The sequence below is a fragment of the Ceratotherium simum genome, chromosome 16 (genome assembly GCF_057802395.1).
Source record: "Ceratotherium simum simum isolate JZ-2026a chromosome 16, ASM5780239v1, whole genome shotgun sequence".
Lineage (NCBI taxonomy): Eukaryota > Metazoa > Chordata > Mammalia > Perissodactyla > Rhinocerotidae > Ceratotherium > Ceratotherium simum.
This window is the reverse complement of record NC_141915.1, coordinates 18230819-18248017: the sequence shown is the minus strand read 5'-3', so window position 1 is coordinate 18248017 and position 17199 is coordinate 18230819. Positions and strand designations below refer to the sequence as shown.

Genomic DNA, 17199 nt, shown 5'->3' with positions numbered 1-17199 from the left:
GAGTGTCTGCTCAATTTTTTTAAGTGGTTTTATTCCCATAAAGTATATTTCAATTCAGTGACTATCTATAGGATAATTACTACTGAATCTCACTGTGCTGGATGTTGGGGGTTACAAAAATGAGTAAGATATGGCTAAGAGTAACCTCCCTGATATACACATAAACCCTCTAGTCTGATTGCCGCAAATCCTGTTTGCCCAAAGAGTGAAGTGGTCCGTTGTGTTGTGGGTGTGAGATGATTCTTTAGGTTCTAACAGTTTGATACAGGTTCTTAAGTTTCACATGGACCTGTGTTGTGGCCTGTATAACTACAGTTCCTCCCACATACACGGACAGATAAATGTATGCAGTTCTTGGACCTGTACAAAGCTTCAAAGAGTGGTTTCATCTGGGCTTATCTTCCCAGATTTAAAAATCATCACATTTTAGCCCTACATGGGGCAGAATATCTAATCCAATTCTGTTGTTTAAAACACCGCTAAAGTGACTTTTTTTTTTGTCAGAAGGCTAACTTTGGAGGAGGGGGTTTCATGGGCTGGGGTTTTTATGCTTTTTATTAGAAAATTGTTTTAAGTGTCATTTTTAAAAGTATAATTGAGATTACCTACTTTATTGAATAGAAGACTGTCAGGAGAATGGCACTTTTAACTTTTTAACATAGCTTTTTAACTCCTAGAATGTTGATATTGAGCTATTTTGAGATTAACTAACATTTATATAGTGTTTAATTTGTGTGGGTCAAACAGCTATGTGGCAGAGCCAAGATTAGATTCCAGGTCTCCGATTGACAGCATTTCCAGCATCCCACCTTGAATTTGGAGGAACTCAAAGAGTTTAAAAAACAAGACTTCTTTCTGCTTTATCCCCACAATTGAGCTCTTCAAACTACGTTGGAATGAGAGTATTATAAAACACGTGCTTCTAGCCTGTAGCCCATGTCAGCAGCCCAAAACAAATGTTGTTATTGGCTAAACATATCAGAGACACTGAGTTATGCGTAGGGTTTAAAGCCTATCCTACCTGTGACAGAAATTTGAGCATAAATAAAAATTTACCACAGTGGTCAGCTAGCTCCACCGCCACAGTGGTTATGTTCGTGCTATCACCTACATCTCAGTGATGCCAGCTGCAGAACCAGGGTTTTCCTATGTGTTGTGGGCAATTAGTGACTTTAATTGCTACCATATTTTCAGATACTTGTTCTTAATGAATACAGGGAGACAAGGCTGCTGAGGGTGTTAAGGCTACGCAGGCTATGCAATAAACAACTTCAGGGGTGCCATTTATAGATTAATGTGTATGGCTCCCCCACTGAGTTGTGCACTACAGCAGCTCTGAAGACAAATTCTTTTCCTTTTTGTTAATACCCTTTATATGAAGGAGTCTAAAGTGAGCATTAGTTACCGTCATCTCAGCCCATGATTGACTATGAAAAGACAAAGTAATGGCATAAAGAGCACTGGTTTGAGTTCTGGTCTTTAGCCCCACCACAATTAATTGTGAGATTTTAAATGTTACATCCTCTCTGACCTTCATCTGTAAGAAACAGGAAAAATGCCTTTTGGCCAGAACAAATGAACCAATGTGAAACCTATTAGCCCTAACATATTAATCAGAGTGAGTGAGTGTGTGTGTATGTTTGGGAGAGAAGCAGGGCGAGTTTGCCTTCAGTTGGGCAACCCAGGACCCAGCCTGCGAGCCTCAAAGGTGCTGCTCTTCCAAGCTTTTCCCAGCTTTGCAGTGGAATTAATAACTGGAACTTCTTGGCCTTGTAAGAACTGAAGAACAGATTTTGATCTGAAAGCAGATGCCACCTCCTTAGAGGTCTGCGCTCCAGACTCAGAGAGTGGGATCTACCTGCTTTTACCATCTCTTTATATCCTAACAGAACTAAATTAAAGTCTATTCACAGTCTTAGTCTTTTCATATGGAACAACTCATAAAATAACTCCCAGTGTCAGAGGAGTCACAGATGAAGTAGGAACTAGAACCCACATCTCTAAACTACTTCTTCAGTACTCTATCCAATACACAAATTACTAATTGCCCACTGGAAAATATCTCTATGTAGGTACCATTGATGATCAGGGAATTTTGTGTCTGCTGGGAAATTATTAGCCCAGAACAGGAGGCCTGGTTGTTGATTAAACAGAGCTGCCACTGGTTAGTGTTAGGGGACACAGGCTAGAAGTGAAGCAACAACTGGTGAACAGAGAATGTGCAGGGAGGCTCTGTTAGCTCAGCAGGTAGGTAAGCATGGCTCAGTACACAGAGGACTTCAGAAAAACAGCACATTGGTTTCTGGAGATTTAAAAAAACAATGACATTCTCTTGTTGCAGGAAGACTGCAATTTATTTACTATTCAGAGGCAAACAAGTTGAGAGAAATTTTGTTCAACCACACTAGTGATAAACACTAGAGCAAGGTATTACCTTATTACACATGAAGGCTGGAGGGGCTATAGACATTTATTCTTGATGTGTTAGTGTCTTTTACTGTTTGCTTTAATAAAATTCCACTTTTCCTTCAAACTTTTAGCTCTTGCTGGATCCTTTAGACTAGAGCATAATTATTGGATATTTTAAAAACATCCTCTGGGCTGGCCCCGTGGCTTGGTGGTTAAGTGCGCACGCTCTGCTGCTGACGGCCCGGGTTCGGAGCCCGGGCGCGCACCGATGCACTGCTTCTCCGGCCATGCTGAGGCCGTGTCCCACACACAGCAACTAGAAGGATGTGCAGCTATGACATACAACTAACTACTGTGGCTTTGGGGGGGAAAAATAAAATAAATAAAATCTTTTAAAAAAATTAAAAAATAAAAAATAAAAACATCCTCTGGTCACTTTAGCAGGATTATGTTCATTAAAATCTTTATGTCACTTCCCAACTCCCAGAATCTAGATCAGGTCTGTGATCTCCTGATCCTCAATCCCATAGACCAACCAGAAGTCTTTACAACACATTGAGCTCAATAGCTTTATTTCAATTCACCGACTCTCAGATGAGAAGAGACTTTATATGAAATCTAGGCCACTCTTATTTCTCGGCACATGTCTCCCCTATGATGTGTGCCAAGTGGCAGTCTAGCCTGTATATCCCACCGATGATGTGGGACTTACTGCTTCCTGAGGCACTCATTCTATTTCCAGGCACTCGGATACTCCCGAGGTATAACTTCTCAATCTTGTCTCTGGAAATTGTGATAACTAACTAGTGAAAACAGTTTCTGTTGCCATCCTTCGTGGCTTGGCCATAGAATCACAAATACTCCTTATTGGCGTTGTTACCAAGTTCTACTAAAGCAGGCAAGTGTATCTGCTTGTTTAAGCAGGGAGAGGGGTGCATGCTAAAGTTTACTTCTAACGGAAGATACCTTGGCATTACTAAGGGTGACTGACAAAGGATCTTGTGGTCTGGATGGAAGATACAGAGGAGCTTTTGACTCTGGGGTGGTTTTGAGGTTCTATATAAAGCCAAGATGACACTTCCTGTCAAGAGCTCTTTTCTAACAGTACTCAAGTCTTAGAAAGGATATCTTCACTCAAAACAGATGACAATTCTCAAAGTGAGGATTTGGTGCTGTCTTTTCATACTGTGGTCTCCAGCCAAGGAACCCTGGAAACCTATGTATAAATACATGAAGTGCTAAATCTTTAAGCCTAGGACAATATTCAGTATCAGAGGTCAGAACTTAGCAGAACTCAAAGAAACCATCAGAGGCAGTTGTCTGCTTCCTGCATTCTGATCAATAGCTGGAGTCAGGAAACTCAGTCTCTACTTCTGACATAATGCCTCCTTTAAGTCATTAGGCTTTTTTTCCCCTCACTATTTGAGGGTGTTGATAAATAATGAAGAGACCAAAAGGGAGGCAAGCAAGTGAACGAGGCCTAAGAGGATCCCTAAAGACTCGCTACCTGGAAAACTCCAACTCAGTGGTACTTCTTTGGGTTTTGTTTGTTTTGCTGTTTCTTTCTTTTTTTTTAAGATTTTTTTATTTATTTTTATTTTTTCCCCCCGAAGCCCCAGTAGATAGTTGTACGTCATAGTTGCACATCCTTCTAGTTGCTGTATGTGGGACGCGGCCTCAGCATGGCCGGAGAAGCGGCGCGTCGGTGCGCGCCCAGGATCCGAACCCGGGCCACCAGCAGCAGAGAGCGCGCACTTAACCGCCAAGCCACGGGGCCGGCCCGTGCTGTTTGTTTCGTACTTCCTCAAACTCATAACTTGTGATTTTGTTCTAGGGCCACACAGTCTCTCAGAATAGAGTGCCCAGGGTTCCTCCAGCTGGTTTCACATAATTAGCTATTAACCAAAGCAGAGTCAATATGGGTAATTCCTTCATCGTTAGACAGAAGGACAGGGTCACCCAAACCTTTTTGAACAGGAACTGCACTTTCTTGGCAAAAATGGGCTGAAAAGCAGTGATGCCGTCAAACAGTGATGGGAAGATGAGAGAGAAGTAGCTTTCTGAGATAGGCAATGAGCACATTTCGCTCAAGGCGCATGGAGGGAAAATACTTTAGAGTTTAGGTCGTTAAGGCTGTGGGTCCAAGATAATTAAAGGAGCCTGGACTAGGGTTGTTCTGCCATTCTGAGGGCGTTAAGATTATAACTGAAAAAATATATATACATATATATGTGTGTGTATATATATATATACACGTATATATATTTTCACCCTACCCCACTTCCGCCACAAGCGTTCTTTCCTATTAAAAAAAGGAAAGGAAAACCAACCATGATTTCTCCAAAAGCTATTATCTTAAAGAACCAGAGTCCCATGGTATCTGGCCTAGAGAAACAATCCAGATTTTAGCCCTTAGGGGCCTGTGAGCCAGAAGGATTTAAAAACCACTCTTTCCCATTTTGCAGTCAGTTCTGAATGATCCTAGGGTCCTGCATATGGGCCTGCAGGACCCTAATTAACTGAAATCCCCACTGTACCAGATCCTGGGGGAGGGGGGTGGCCAGAGGTCAGTAATTCTCCTGCACCAAGCCTTACAGTGAGACTGTTAACCAGCAGTAGAATGACTTCTTTAGATTTCAGTTCCTTGTTATTTCTCTTGCTCAGAAATGGTGAAAGGATGTTAGATGAGGAATGTGGAGGAGAAGGAGCAAGAGTGGGGAAGGAGAGAGGTAATTTTTCATGACAGGATAATGTGCCTTAGACAATCGAGTGTTATCTACATTTCAATTTAGATTCTTGGATAGTTCAGACTTCTTGTTTCATCTAGAAGAATGAAGCTGGGCTAAGATTATCCAAACTTGAAATCACGGCCCCAGGAATTCCTCATACCAAGCCTTAGGACATGGCTTTTGGTAAACATCTCTCCTCTTTAAAAGTGCTTTGCTGTTTGTAAGGCCAGGATGGAGCTTCCTGTCAATGCACGTGCCCTCTTTCTCAATGACAAATTAATTTTTATTTATTTTATTTTTTCCCCCAAAGCCCCAGTAGATAGTTGTATGTCATAGCTGCACATCCTTCTAGTTGCTGTACGTGGGACGCGGCCTCGCATGGCCAGACAAGCAGTGCGTCAGTGCACGCCCGGGATCCGAACCCGGGTCGCCAGCAGCGGAGCGCGTACACTTAACCGCTAAGCCATGGGGCCGGCCCTCAATGACAAATTAAAATAACACTTTGGGGCAAAGTTCTTAGCAGCACACGGAACCGGATGTCCTATTATATTGTTTAATGGCCTAATCCAAAACAGGATATGTGGATCAATTGGTACAATGCCTTATTTTACTCTGGTCTTCAGCATTATTCGTCATAAAACCAAACATCTTCTCAGTCACTGAGTGGTCAGATCCAGGAAGAAGCTTTTTCTGCATCTACAAAGACGGCTTTTTGAATAATTTAGCAGAAAAAGCATAGTAATGTGAAATATTCATAAATCACTGAGTCAGCTCTAGCCAACATCTTGGAACTTTTGTTTTCTCTGGTCCCAGATGTCTCTCCAGGCTCTGGAGAGGGAGGGACTAGCAGTAGTGTCAGAAAAGAGGGCAACTAACTAGAAAACACCTAAGATATGAGGTTTATACTTTTCACCACTTACAGAAAGCCCCCATTTCAGGAGAACAGGGCTCTGGCTAGGGGTCTCTGGAGTAATCCCCCAAAATGGTACCAGAGGGAACAGCTAGACTGCCTGAGAATCTGGCTCCTTGAGCCATGGTCCAGCAGACCCTGTGTGTGAGGACTTCGCATTCCTAAAATCATCCTTGGGATCTCTCCAGTGAGGCTTGAGGTCCTAGGCTGAAGCCCCAGATCAGCCCCATTCCCAACTTGGAGAACTTGTCTGAAAGACCGGACCTCAGTACTCCAGACACAGGCATTCACACTCTCTACCTTGTCGCCCTCACCAACCCAGTTTCAGCACAGCACTTACTGCCTCTGCCACCTTCCTCACACTCACGCAAGACTGACACAGCTCTGTGAGCCCGCTTCCACGGCTGTGGCCGCGTTAAGTCAGCAAAGCACCACAACCACAGAACAAAATGAGGGAAGTGGGACTGAGACACAAACATCCTGTCCTCACTACATCGAGGCTCTACTACATCAATGGCTCCAGCTTGAGAATCAGGGTCACAGAGCTGATGATTTATGTGGGACAGAGCTGCCCAGTGACACACATAAACTCATCTTCTCTGTAGTTATTGCTAGTGAAAGAGCATTTTCTCCTGAGTCCATGGGCTTATTTATTTATTTTTTTTTTTGAGGAAGATCAGCCCTGAGCTAACATCTATTGCCAATCCTCCTCCTTTTTTTTCCCCAAAGCCCCAGTAGATAGTTGTATGTCATAGTTGCACATCCTTCTAGTTGCTGTATGTGGGACGCGGCCTCAGCATGGCCGGAGAAGCGGTGCCTCGGTGCACGCCCGGGATCCAACCTGGGCCGCCAGTAGCAGAGCGCGCGCACTTAACCGCTAAGCCACGGGGCCGGCCCTCCATGGGCTTAAATGGTGCTATTCTTTGGCTTATGCAGTTGGTGACAGGAGACAGTGACCGGGAATGTCCAGCTGCTGACCAGGATGAGCAGGAATGTGTTGAGCAGAGTCTGAGCAGGAGTTCTGCTCAGGGTAAAGTCAGCGCCAGCTTGCTGGAAGTTCCATGTCTTTCCACAGACCAGTTTAAGAGAGAATGGGCTGCATCAGTGGCAAAGAGCTGGAGCTGCTTGCCCCATTCGGCCCTCATCGCCTTTCAGGACTCTCCCATGCCCAGCTCTGTTCTTCCTTCCAGAACTGAGGGGTTCCCAGGCCAGGTCTCACCTTGTATACGATCGCTTCCAGCTAAAGATCTCCTCCAGATTGGAAGAGGGAGAGATCTCCCGCTTCTGCAGGGTTCCCCAGCGTCGCCGGCCCCCTAGGAACGAAGCTCGGCGCCTGCTCAGCCCTTTCATCCTCTCTTCCGTTCGGAAGAACTCAGTCAAGGCCCGGAAGTACTCCAAGATGACCTCATGGCTCCAGGCTGGCAAGGGCTCTTGGCGCAGGAAGCCACAGTGGCCTCCGTGGCGACTGAGCAGGAGGAAGAAGTAGGGGTTGCTGTGAAAGAGTTCAGTCGGCAGGAAGTGGTCTGGGGGCCCACACACGGGGTCATCAGCACTACAGATACACAGCACAGGCACGGCGGCTTCATCTACATCCCGGAGGGGGTCGTTGTGGTCCCAATAGGTGTCCCAGGTGATGGGAAAACTCTTGGTGTGGCAGAAGAGGGTCTCCTCAAACTCTCGCAGGGAGCGGCTCCTGAACAGTTTGCGGGTGTCCACTGTGTCCTCCAGGGCCGTGGTGTACCTGACAGCAAGAAGCGGAATGGGGAAGTAGGAAAGAGGGAAGAATTCGACACCAAATTGACAGCAAGCATATGTTACAGAGTGGCAACCCACAGGTCAGATTCTGGCCATGGAAGCTTTCTTTGGCCATATAGGATTTTTTAAAACTTCCATTTCATTATCATCATTTAAAATCAGGAAATTTCATGTAAAATGCAGCTATCTGGCTTCTCTAGGGAAATGGGAAGTTCTGGCAACATGGGTTGGCATCCTTCAGGCAGCATTTCCTCCTTCCTGTGTTGCAGTTCCTGCCAGGCCTGTCACTCAGGGCATTACCTGCCCACCCCTGGGGTAGCATTTGACTTTACAGCCACTGAGCCACAGCAACAGCTCTTCTGACCTCAACTTCTGACCCTCTGTAGGGAATTTGCTATTAACTGTCACCTCCTGAACCTCTCCTAGAAGAACTCACTGGCTCAGACTATCCAAACCAGCAGGTCACACCCCTCCATCATTAACATTTTACTTTACATTGTATTAGTTAGTTTGTTTTTTAAAAGCTAACATGCTGTCCAGATGATGACAAATGAGTGTGACCTTGATCAGTGAGGCAGGTATTCCTGGGTGGGCTGGGGGCAGAGGAAGTGACTGGGAGTGTAATTAATTTACGCAGTGAGTTCCAAATGGGAGCAGCCTGAGAGCAACTGCTCTGGGGAAGAGGGACATCTTTGCTGTTTCCACCTCCCTGGAGAGGCCTGGCTCCCTGACAAGGAGGCCAGGGTGGGCAGCTCCTTTGGGTGGATCAACCTAGCTTTAGCCACTTGAATTTGGATGTGTGTCTCCTGCAAATATTCAAAGAGGCTTGCCCCAAGTTTTCAGTCCTAAACTTCCATGGGCAAGGCAGTTCCTAAAGGCCCAGGTTTCCTCTCCACTTTCTATATCTTATCCTTGTGGGGGATCAGAATTTGCCACCCCAAAATGTGTCTCTTCCACTTGATTATTTTCAAGGACAAAAGACTCTGAAAGAAACTTTGACCTTCCCCCTAACTGCCTAAAAGAATTTAAGATAAAAGGCCTGTCCCAGGACAGGCCATCACCATAGATAACTCTGCGTATGGTAGACAGGGAGGTTCCTTGCTAAGCCCATTTTTATCTTCATTTTCTCCCTCTCCCTCTCCCTCGCCCTCTCCCTCTCCCTCTCCCCCCTCTCATCACATTGTCTATAGATGGCCTAGCAAACATTTGTTTATCAAACATTTGCTTTTCCATCTCCATGTAAATTGCCTTCCTCCCCTTTGAAGTCCCAAACCACCAGCCCCAACATCCTCCTTGGTCCTTAGCCATCCTCCTTCGTCCTTAGCTGAAGATGGTTTTTAAGGTGGTAGCTTCCTCCATTGTGGTGATTTATTCAGTTTTCCTGGGTTTCTCCCATGTAGACATGTTATTAAACTTTGTTTGACTTTCTCCTGTTATTCTGCCTCATGTCAATTTAATTCTTAGACCAGCCAGAAGGACCCACAGGGTAGAGGAATTATCTTCCTCCCCTACATCCTCCAGCTGGTGCCCAGGGTCAGCGCTGGTGGCGGTCATTTGTGGATGAAAACTGGTAATTAAGCCATGTGAGAGCACCTTGCCCCTGAACTGCTCAGGTGGATCTGGTTGCCATGGCAGCACTTGGGGCTGTTGTTGAGCTCAGGGTTTGACCTTCTCAGAACAGGAGGCAAAATGGGGAAAGGAAAGAAAATCACAATTGCTACCATTTTTTGAGCACCTACCCAGTGCCAGGCCCCTCACTTTCGTTATCTCATTTCATGCTTCTAATCACCCTGGGAGGTGGTCATTATCAGCTCCATTTAACTGAAGAGGGAAGTGAGGCTCAAAGGGGTTAGGTAACATGCTGGAAATTAGGATTTGAATCCAAGTGGGTCTGACCTTACATCTCAGGTCTTCCTGCCACACCACACTGTTGCCATAATGTCTTTGACCTCATTCTGCCCTCTCCTAGCAGAGCAACAGTGCAAGCTGAGGCCCAGTTATTTGCTGTGGGACTGTTGCTCAGGGCTTAGTGGAAAAGTCTCACCTGTCACCCTGGTGGTGGATTCTTCTCTTTTCGGAGATTTTTTTTTTTAATTATGTTTAAATGTTTGTATTAAATGTTGAATACAGAATACATACCTAGGAATATGCGGAACATTTGTCAAGTCTAAAGCATTTTAATAAATCAAATACCATCAAATTTCTAATTCCTGTCACCTTGGCACAGAGACTCTACGGAAACATTCTGGACAATCAGTTGCATTTGCTTCCAGAGCCCTCTTTGCTGATTTGACAAGCTACGGACTAAGTGGTAAAAGTCAGGCGCTGCCTCTGCTATGAGTGGGGCAGGTGCTCAGGTTGCTAGGAAACGGCGGGGCTGAGGGGAGGCCAGGGGGCCCCAGGGCAGGAGTCCCTGCTCCAGCATAAGGATGCTGACTGAGTCTGTCTATGGCTTTTAAACCTGCTTTCCTGGTTCTGTCTAGACTAGAGGGTTTGGACAGCTTCAGAAAGTATATTTGAACTTTGCCCCAATTGCCCTAAACCTGTTTGATTCAATCCCAGGCAGAGCTGTTTCTCGGTGAGCCCAAGACCTCTCTTCCCCGCTTGCCCGCCTGCGGCCACCGTTACCCACCTGCTAACGGCGATCTTCTGGTGGAGCAGAAAGCCCCGCTCGTAGGGCCAGGGCAGGCCGGCCTCAAACCACTCGCGGCAGCGCAGCACCGGCGAGATGCAGGCGGCACCCGTCACGTAGCTGGAGGAGCCGCACTCGCCGAGGTAGGACAGCAGCAGCGCTGAGCCCGAGCCCTCGCTCACCGCGAAGAGCGGGGCCGCTGGGTGTCGGAAGCGGATGTAAGTGACCGCCTCCTTGAGGTCGGACGGGTCCCCGAAAGGCTGCAGCCGAGGGCTGACCAGCGGGCAGCCGTGGTGGCCGCGGCGGTGGAAGATGACCGGGTAGTACCCGCGCTCCAGGGCGAGCAGGCAGAGGCCGAGCACGTTGCGGGTGAGGCGCCCCCACGCATTGGGGATCACCAGCAGCACCGCCGGAAGGCCCCCGGCGTTTGTCACCCGGCGGCCCCGGGCGCAAGGTCCCACCACCCAGTCCAGGGCCACCAGCCCGTCGTCCGCCAACTGCAGGTACTCCCGGGCCAGCTCAGGCCCCGGCCCCACGGGCAGCACGAAGTGGCAGAGGGTCTGCAGGTGGGGCCCGGAAAGCCAGGAGCGCGGGCCCGGCTCCAGCGCTGCCGAGCGTCGCAAGGCGCGCAGCAGGCACTGGGCCAGCGCCGACGGCTTACAGATGAGCCTGCACCCGCCGGGCAGCGGCTCACGCCCGTCGCTGAACTGGTCCGCGGGGCCTCTGCCGTCCACCTCGTCCTCATCGTCCTGGCCCCGGGCCCCCGGCAGGGTCCTCGCTCCGACGGCGCGCCTCCTGGGGCGCCGCAGCCGCGGAACGAGCAGGCCAAGCAGGGCGAGCGCGGCCAGGAGCAGGACGAGGGCGGCGTCCCACGGCGGCATGGCGAGGCAGGAGAGCCCCCGGCGGGAGGCGGGCGGCGGGCGGCAGGCGGTGGAGCCGTCCCCTCGGCGAGCTCCCCGCTCTGCCCGCGGCTCCGCCCGGCCCCGGGCGGCTGCCCAGGGCCCTCCCGCGCGGGGGGGCGCGCTCCGGATTGGCCGCGGCCCCGCAGAGGCAGCCAGTTCGGGCCCGGCTCCCCTCGCCCGCCCCCCACTCCCACCCCCGGCCCTTTGTACAGCGATTGCGACAAGCAGGAGCAGAGGGTGAACCGAGCCGAAACCACGGAGAAGAGGGAGCGAGGAGGCTCCGGCGAGCCAGAAGGGAGTGAGGAGGACAGCGAGCCCAGGAGTGGGGTGTTCGCGGCAGAGAAGTGGGGAGACTGGGACACCGAGGCTTGGGGGACGGAGATGAGCATCAGAGTCCTCTGCCCCCGCCCCTCCGCCCCACGCGGTGTTTAGCCGCCGGGGGAGACCCTGCGTCGCTGCGCCTTCAGGGGCCGCTGTTGAGAAGTAGCAAAAGCGAGAAGTGAATAAACCGCAGCCCCGGGCGGGGGCTCCTCGGCTCCCGCGGAGCGGCTGCAGCTGCAGCCGGAGCCACCAGCCGCGCCTCCCTCCCGGGGATCGGCCGCGCTCTCTGACCTCTGTGTTTGTCTCGGCCCCGCGGGCACCCGCAACTGCGCAATCAGCTGGGCGGGGGTCCGGCTCAGGGCCAGCGAGGGCCAGGGCAGGCGTCCTGCCCCGACAGCGGGTTTGCGTGGGGAGGCTAGAGCGCCGGGGGCTGATCCCTCTCTTTCCTGCATCAGTGCGCTGTCCCGATCCCTCCGGGAGCGTGTCCTCCTTTCCCCACCGGAGCCTGGCTTCAGATAGAGGAAATCCTCAGCACGGCCCCCCAGGAAGGACTTCTCCAGAAGAAACAGCCCCAAGTCTCCGAGAATAGGCTGGGGGGTAAAGACGCACTCAGGTGCCCTACGAGGGGTCTATCATCCTGCGATGGGGCCGAGGCAGGGGATAGATTGCAGGCCCTTCATCAGTTCAATAACTGGCAATTACTGGGGAACGGGAGAAGGCTAAGAAACCCCCTTGTAAGTAGGATGTGGGAGGCGTTCTCGCTCTATTTCGAAGTTTTGGGCTGGGCATCTCAACCCTCACTCTCCACTCAGGTTCCCGCCTTTCCTCAAAATCCTGCGCTGAGCCAAGAAGGGCACCGAAGAGAGGGCAGCAGAGCCGGCGCCCCAGTGCGTCCCCTGGGCACACGCTGGCCACTGTTCAGCGAACGATGAGAGCGGAGGCGGACACGGGGAACAAAGCAGCCCCCGGTCCGACTCCAGCTTCCCGGGACTTCTGGGCCTGGGGAGGATGGAGGCCTGAGACACCCCGAGACTCCTCTGGGTTCGGGCCTTATTTGCGAGGGCAGGAGAAGGATGGGCTGAAGGTGAGGCTCTAGAGCGGGGACCCTCCTCCTGCCGCAGCTCGGATTTCGTGATTCTGCCCCTCTTCTAGTTGCAGGTCACACTGACGAGTCTGAAGCAGTTTTAACGGAGGAGGGCCACCCGGTCCACAGGGCTCCCATTTCCCGCCCTTCGCCCTGCTCCATGATCCCACCCAGGCGCTGCAGCTGCGCTCTGCAGGCCGCGGAAACCCGCTGGGACGAATGCCCGGGCGAAGGAGCTGGTCCCCGCCTGCCTTGCAGAGCGGTGCGCTTGGGCCGGCCTCACACACAAAACTTTTCCGGCTTGGAGTTTAGGGCGCGTGCGCGCACGGCCCTCAGCCGTGGGCGGGCATTGGGGCGGGGCAAGGCGAGGCGCGCGCAAGCCTGGGGCGTCGGGGCGCGCGGTCTGGGGTGGTGGGGGCGGAACGGCGAGCGCGAGTCCGGGGTCTACGTGAGCGCGCGGGCGGCGCTGGGGCGCGGGGGCAGGCGGGGTGGCGCGCGCTCCCTCGCTTGCGGGGCAGCGGGGCGGGCGCCGATGGCGCCTCCTCCGCCTTCGCCGCAGCTGCTTCTCCTGGCAGCCCTGGCCGGGCTCCTGGGTCCCGGCGAGGTAAGGCGACCCGCGCCAGAGAAGGCTGCGGCATGGGATCTCAACGCGCTTTGCCGAAAGTTCGTCCTGGAAGGAGTGGCACGCGGGGAGGGGACTAGGAGTCCTCCCCTGGCGGGCTGGGCCTGGGGAGGGAGAGGGCAGGGCCGCGCCGAGGCCAGCGCTCCAGCTCTTCTGCGCCTTGGACTCACAGGTGGTGGCTGAGCCGACGGAGGAGGCGGGAGCCCGTTGTCCCGAGGGCCTGTGGCCTCTCCCCCCACAGGTAGGAGCCTGGAGGGCGGCGGGAGAGAGGTGTGAGGGTAGCCCGGCGGTCCCGCTCTGGCCTCGCCGCACCCGCCAGTCACCCTCTGAGGACCTCTGCCGGTTCCTCCGGCCCTCAGTCGCCAACGTCTCCATCCCAGCCTGGCGGCCTAGGGCCTGCTGTCCCCTCACCTCTCCCGCACGGAGTCCCCCAGCTGCTCTAAGCTCTCTTCCTTCCCCATGTATAGGTGTCACCAAGAGTGACCTACACACGGATGAGCCCACAGCAGGTAAGTCCCAGCAGGGAGCCATGCTGGTGTCTGCACTGGAACCAGCGCGCACCTTGCCGGCTTTCTCCGCCTTTTCTGCCCACCGGCTCCATTCCTTACGGCTGCCCTCAGGAAGAGGCAGTGTTCTTCGTCCCAGGACAGTGAGCCTCAGGCCTCTGTCGTCCGCCGTGCTGTGTCAGGAATGCTGTTGAGTAGCTGCCTGTGTGGGCAGGAGGTTGCAAGGGAACTTTGACGATAGTAGAAGGAAACAACCCATGTCCCACCTCTGCTGTGTGACTGTGGGAAGTCTCTGGACCTCTCTGGGCCCCATTTTTTTGTAAGAGAGGATATCAGTAATGTCCCTACCCACCAAGAGTAAACAAATTGTTTGTGACAGCACTTTCAAAAGTAGGAAGCTGCATGGTGTAAGGAGTGTGCCTCAGGTTACCAGGCTCCAAACTGGGGTTCACCTTGCATGGCTGCCTCTCTGTTTTCGTTGCCACTGGTCACATAGCCTCCCTGTCTGTTTGGTTTTCTTTTTAAAATATCTATCTTTTTTTGATTATTGTAGGCCAAGAGACCTCATGTCACCTACCTGATTCCTTTCCTCAAACAGCCCTTTCATTAAATCGTTCCACTGTCAGAAACCTTAAATGGCTCCTTATTTCCCACCTTGTCATGGCCATACCCCTGCCAGCTTTTCAGGCCCTGCTTAGTTAAATAAGCCTCGTCTGACCTCTCCAGATCTGTGCTTCCTCTCCAGCCGTGCTCACCACACATGAGGGCCGGGCTCATTCCCACTGCTGTACCTTTGCTCCTGCTGCTTCTCCTCCACACCTGGCCTATCCTGAGCTGAAGGTGAAGGGGGCAGCTCCCTGCCCTCCTGCCGTCCACCGCTATCCGTCTTCAGAGCCCAGTGCAGGAGTCAGCTCTCTCTTGAGACCTTGCCTGATCATGCAGCCCTTATTCATCACCTTCTCCAAATTCATATAATGCTTCTAACTTATCTCTTATAATTTAATAGTCACTTTGAGTTTTATTAGTTTGCTCTTTTAGTTGAATTAGTTCTGTGTCCCTACGTTTCCTTTATATTCTCTGCAAGCAGAGTCTAGGAGTTCTCTTTTGGTGTCTCCTACAGTATCTGGCACAGTGCTGAGCATCAGGTCAGCTCAATCAAAGGATAATTAATAATCGATGAAGTATTTCCATCCTGTGATTGGCACCTGCTGCCTGTGTGCCCTATATTTGGATGCTGTGGGAGATTGAATATATAGATAGGATCAATACACAGACGGCCTGGTCTCCATTTGGGGGTTGCTCACAGTCTAGACTGGGGACCTGTAAAGCCATCGTTGCAGGTGCAGAGAAATACAGCTAGAGTGTGGTCTGAGTAGGACAGGGTTAACCAGGCATGCTGCCATGGAAGCTGTGAGGTTTGAAGGGTGGCGTTTGATGGAGAGGAGGGGTGAAAGAAACACTCAGAGGCAAGAGGGAACTCACATCAGTACCCAGGCTCCTGTCCTTTCCTGAGCCCTGAAGGTGGAAGGGTCATCCAGTCATCCTGGGAGTCCCTTTAAGCTGGCCTCTAAGATGGGAGAACCTGGGATTCTCAGTGAAGGATCTGGGCCTGGCTCGATATCTCCATGCCTTTCCTCCAGGCTGAGGGTGTCAGCTTCCTCTACCACCCCTGTGCCCACCCCTGGCTGAAGCTCCAGCTTGCCCTCCTGGCCCATGTTTTTGTGGCCCAGCCCTCCCTGGCCCCTGACTCCAGCCTTACTCAGGATCGGGTAAGTGGTTAATGAAAGGTGGTTGTCTGGCACTGGCAGAGCCTGCAGGCTCATGTGCAGGGAAAGGAATATTCAGGGGTTTCCTCTTGCTTGCTCCCCACTTTTGTCTTAGCTCTAACAGTTCCTCCTTTCATAGCCCCTGGTGCTGGCAGCATGGGGGGTGGCACTGGAGATGGCATGGGTAGAACCAGCCTGGGCTGCCCACTGGCTGAAGAGGAGGCGGCGGAGGAAGCAGAGGAAGGCATGGTTTCGCTCTGACAGCCTTTCTGGGCCCTCTCCCCTGGTGCCAACCCCTGGCAGAGGGAGGCTGTGCCGGAGAGGGTGTGTGCAGGTGAGAGGTGCTGGGCCGAGGCCTGGTTGGTGGTGGGGTCACTGGGTTATCTAGGAAGGGAAAGGGTGACTGCTGTCACTTCTCCCCTTAGGCCCCGGCTTTGGCCTTTACTCTGCGGAGCTGGCAGACCCCAGGTGCAGAGGTGGCATCTAGAGGGCCCAGGCAGCTCTCTCCTGGTGGTGCCAAGAGGCGTGGTCTGCGGGCTGCCCTGGGTCTCCAGCCCACCCCCTCAGTCCTGAGGTTCCCCTCTGCTTTCCCACAGAGCTTTGAGGCCAAGCAGCCCATGTTGGGAACCCTGGGTGAGAGGGGTAGTGCCCCATCTGTGCCCACTGCCCCCCTGCTGCCTGGGGGGCCTAAAGGCAATGCCAGCTCCAGGATAGAGGCTCAGCTGCCCAAAGGGCAAAGCAGCCCAGGGGGCTGTGCCTGTCCAAGTCAGGCTTCCCCCGCCCCTCGGGCAGCAGCTCCTCCTCGGGCAGCCCGGGGCCCCACGCCGCGCACGGAGGAGGCCGCCTGGGCTGCCATGGCCCTGACCTTCCTGTTGGTGCTGCTCACCCTGGCCACGCTCTGCACTCGGCTGCACCGAAACTTCCGACGCGGGGAGAGCATCTATTGGGAGCCCACGGCGGACAGCCAGGACACAGTGGCGGGTGAGAAGTTCCCCTCCTCCCACCCCCAGCCCCGCCCCCTATGGCTTCCCCGCCCTTGACTGCTCCCCACCCTGCCCACAGCCGTGCTGAAGCGGAGGCTGCTGATGCCCCCGCGCCGGGTCAAGCGCTCCCGCCGGAGACCCCTCCTCCCGCCCACGCCGGACAGCGGCCCAGATGGGGACAGCTCCAACTGACTTGCCCCAGCCCTGCCACTGTGGCAGCCCGGGCTCCCCCTCCCGCCGGGAGGCCGCGACCTCTGCCACGTGGACCGCGCGCGGGGCCGCCCCCTCGTGGCCAGATGGAGCAGTCCTCCCTAAGCGCTGCGAAGGGCCCTGTCATCCTCAACGTGTGGTTTGCGGGAGGGGTGGCCCAGGGGAGCAAAAGGTGTGGTTTCAGCCTCCCTTGTATTTCTAATTAAATTATTTTAGTAGAGTCTGGAGATGAGCTTGTGCATCTGCCACACAGACACACTCACTCCCACCCAGGACATTGTCCTAGGCCATTTAGGTTGTATTTGATATGGTGGTGGTGGGGTCTATCAAGTCCAGTTGGGTACCCTCCAGCCTGCCTCCTCTTGCCAAC

At 52.6% G+C, this 17199-nt stretch overlaps 2 protein-coding genes across 3 annotated transcripts; one reads left to right on the top strand and one right to left on the bottom strand.

Annotated features, from left to right (window-relative positions):
• Positions 1-5904: 5904 nt before the first annotated feature.
• Positions 5905-11351, bottom strand: ABHD15 (abhydrolase domain containing 15). The gene is made up of 2 exons (XM_014789740.2): positions 10436-11351; positions 5905-7789 (listed from the first exon to the last, which is right to left on the bottom strand). Exons 1-2 carry the CDS (start codon positions 11314-11316, stop codon positions 7264-7266), a joined length of 1407 nt encoding a protein of 468 aa, XP_014645226.1. The 5' UTR covers positions 11317-11351; the 3' UTR covers positions 5905-7263.
• A 1493-nt stretch (positions 11352-12844) lies between these two features.
• On the top strand, positions 12845-17049 carry TP53I13 (tumor protein p53 inducible protein 13). Of its 2 annotated transcripts, none has more exons than XM_087440700.1 (7): positions 12845-13004; positions 13537-13605; positions 13832-13873; positions 15511-15639; positions 15776-15970; positions 16062-16617; positions 16699-17049. In XM_087440700.1, the coding sequence occupies exons 1-7, from the start codon at positions 12903-12905 to the stop codon at positions 16809-16811; spliced, it is 1206 nt and encodes a 401-aa protein (XP_087296826.1). In that variant the 5' UTR covers positions 12845-12902; the 3' UTR covers positions 16812-17049. The 2 variants fall into 2 exon arrangements, with proteins under 2 accessions (XP_087296826.1, XP_004433516.1); XM_004433459.3 differs by lacking the exon at positions 12845-13004 and adding an exon at positions 13185-13346.
• Positions 17050-17199: the final 150 nt, after the last annotated feature.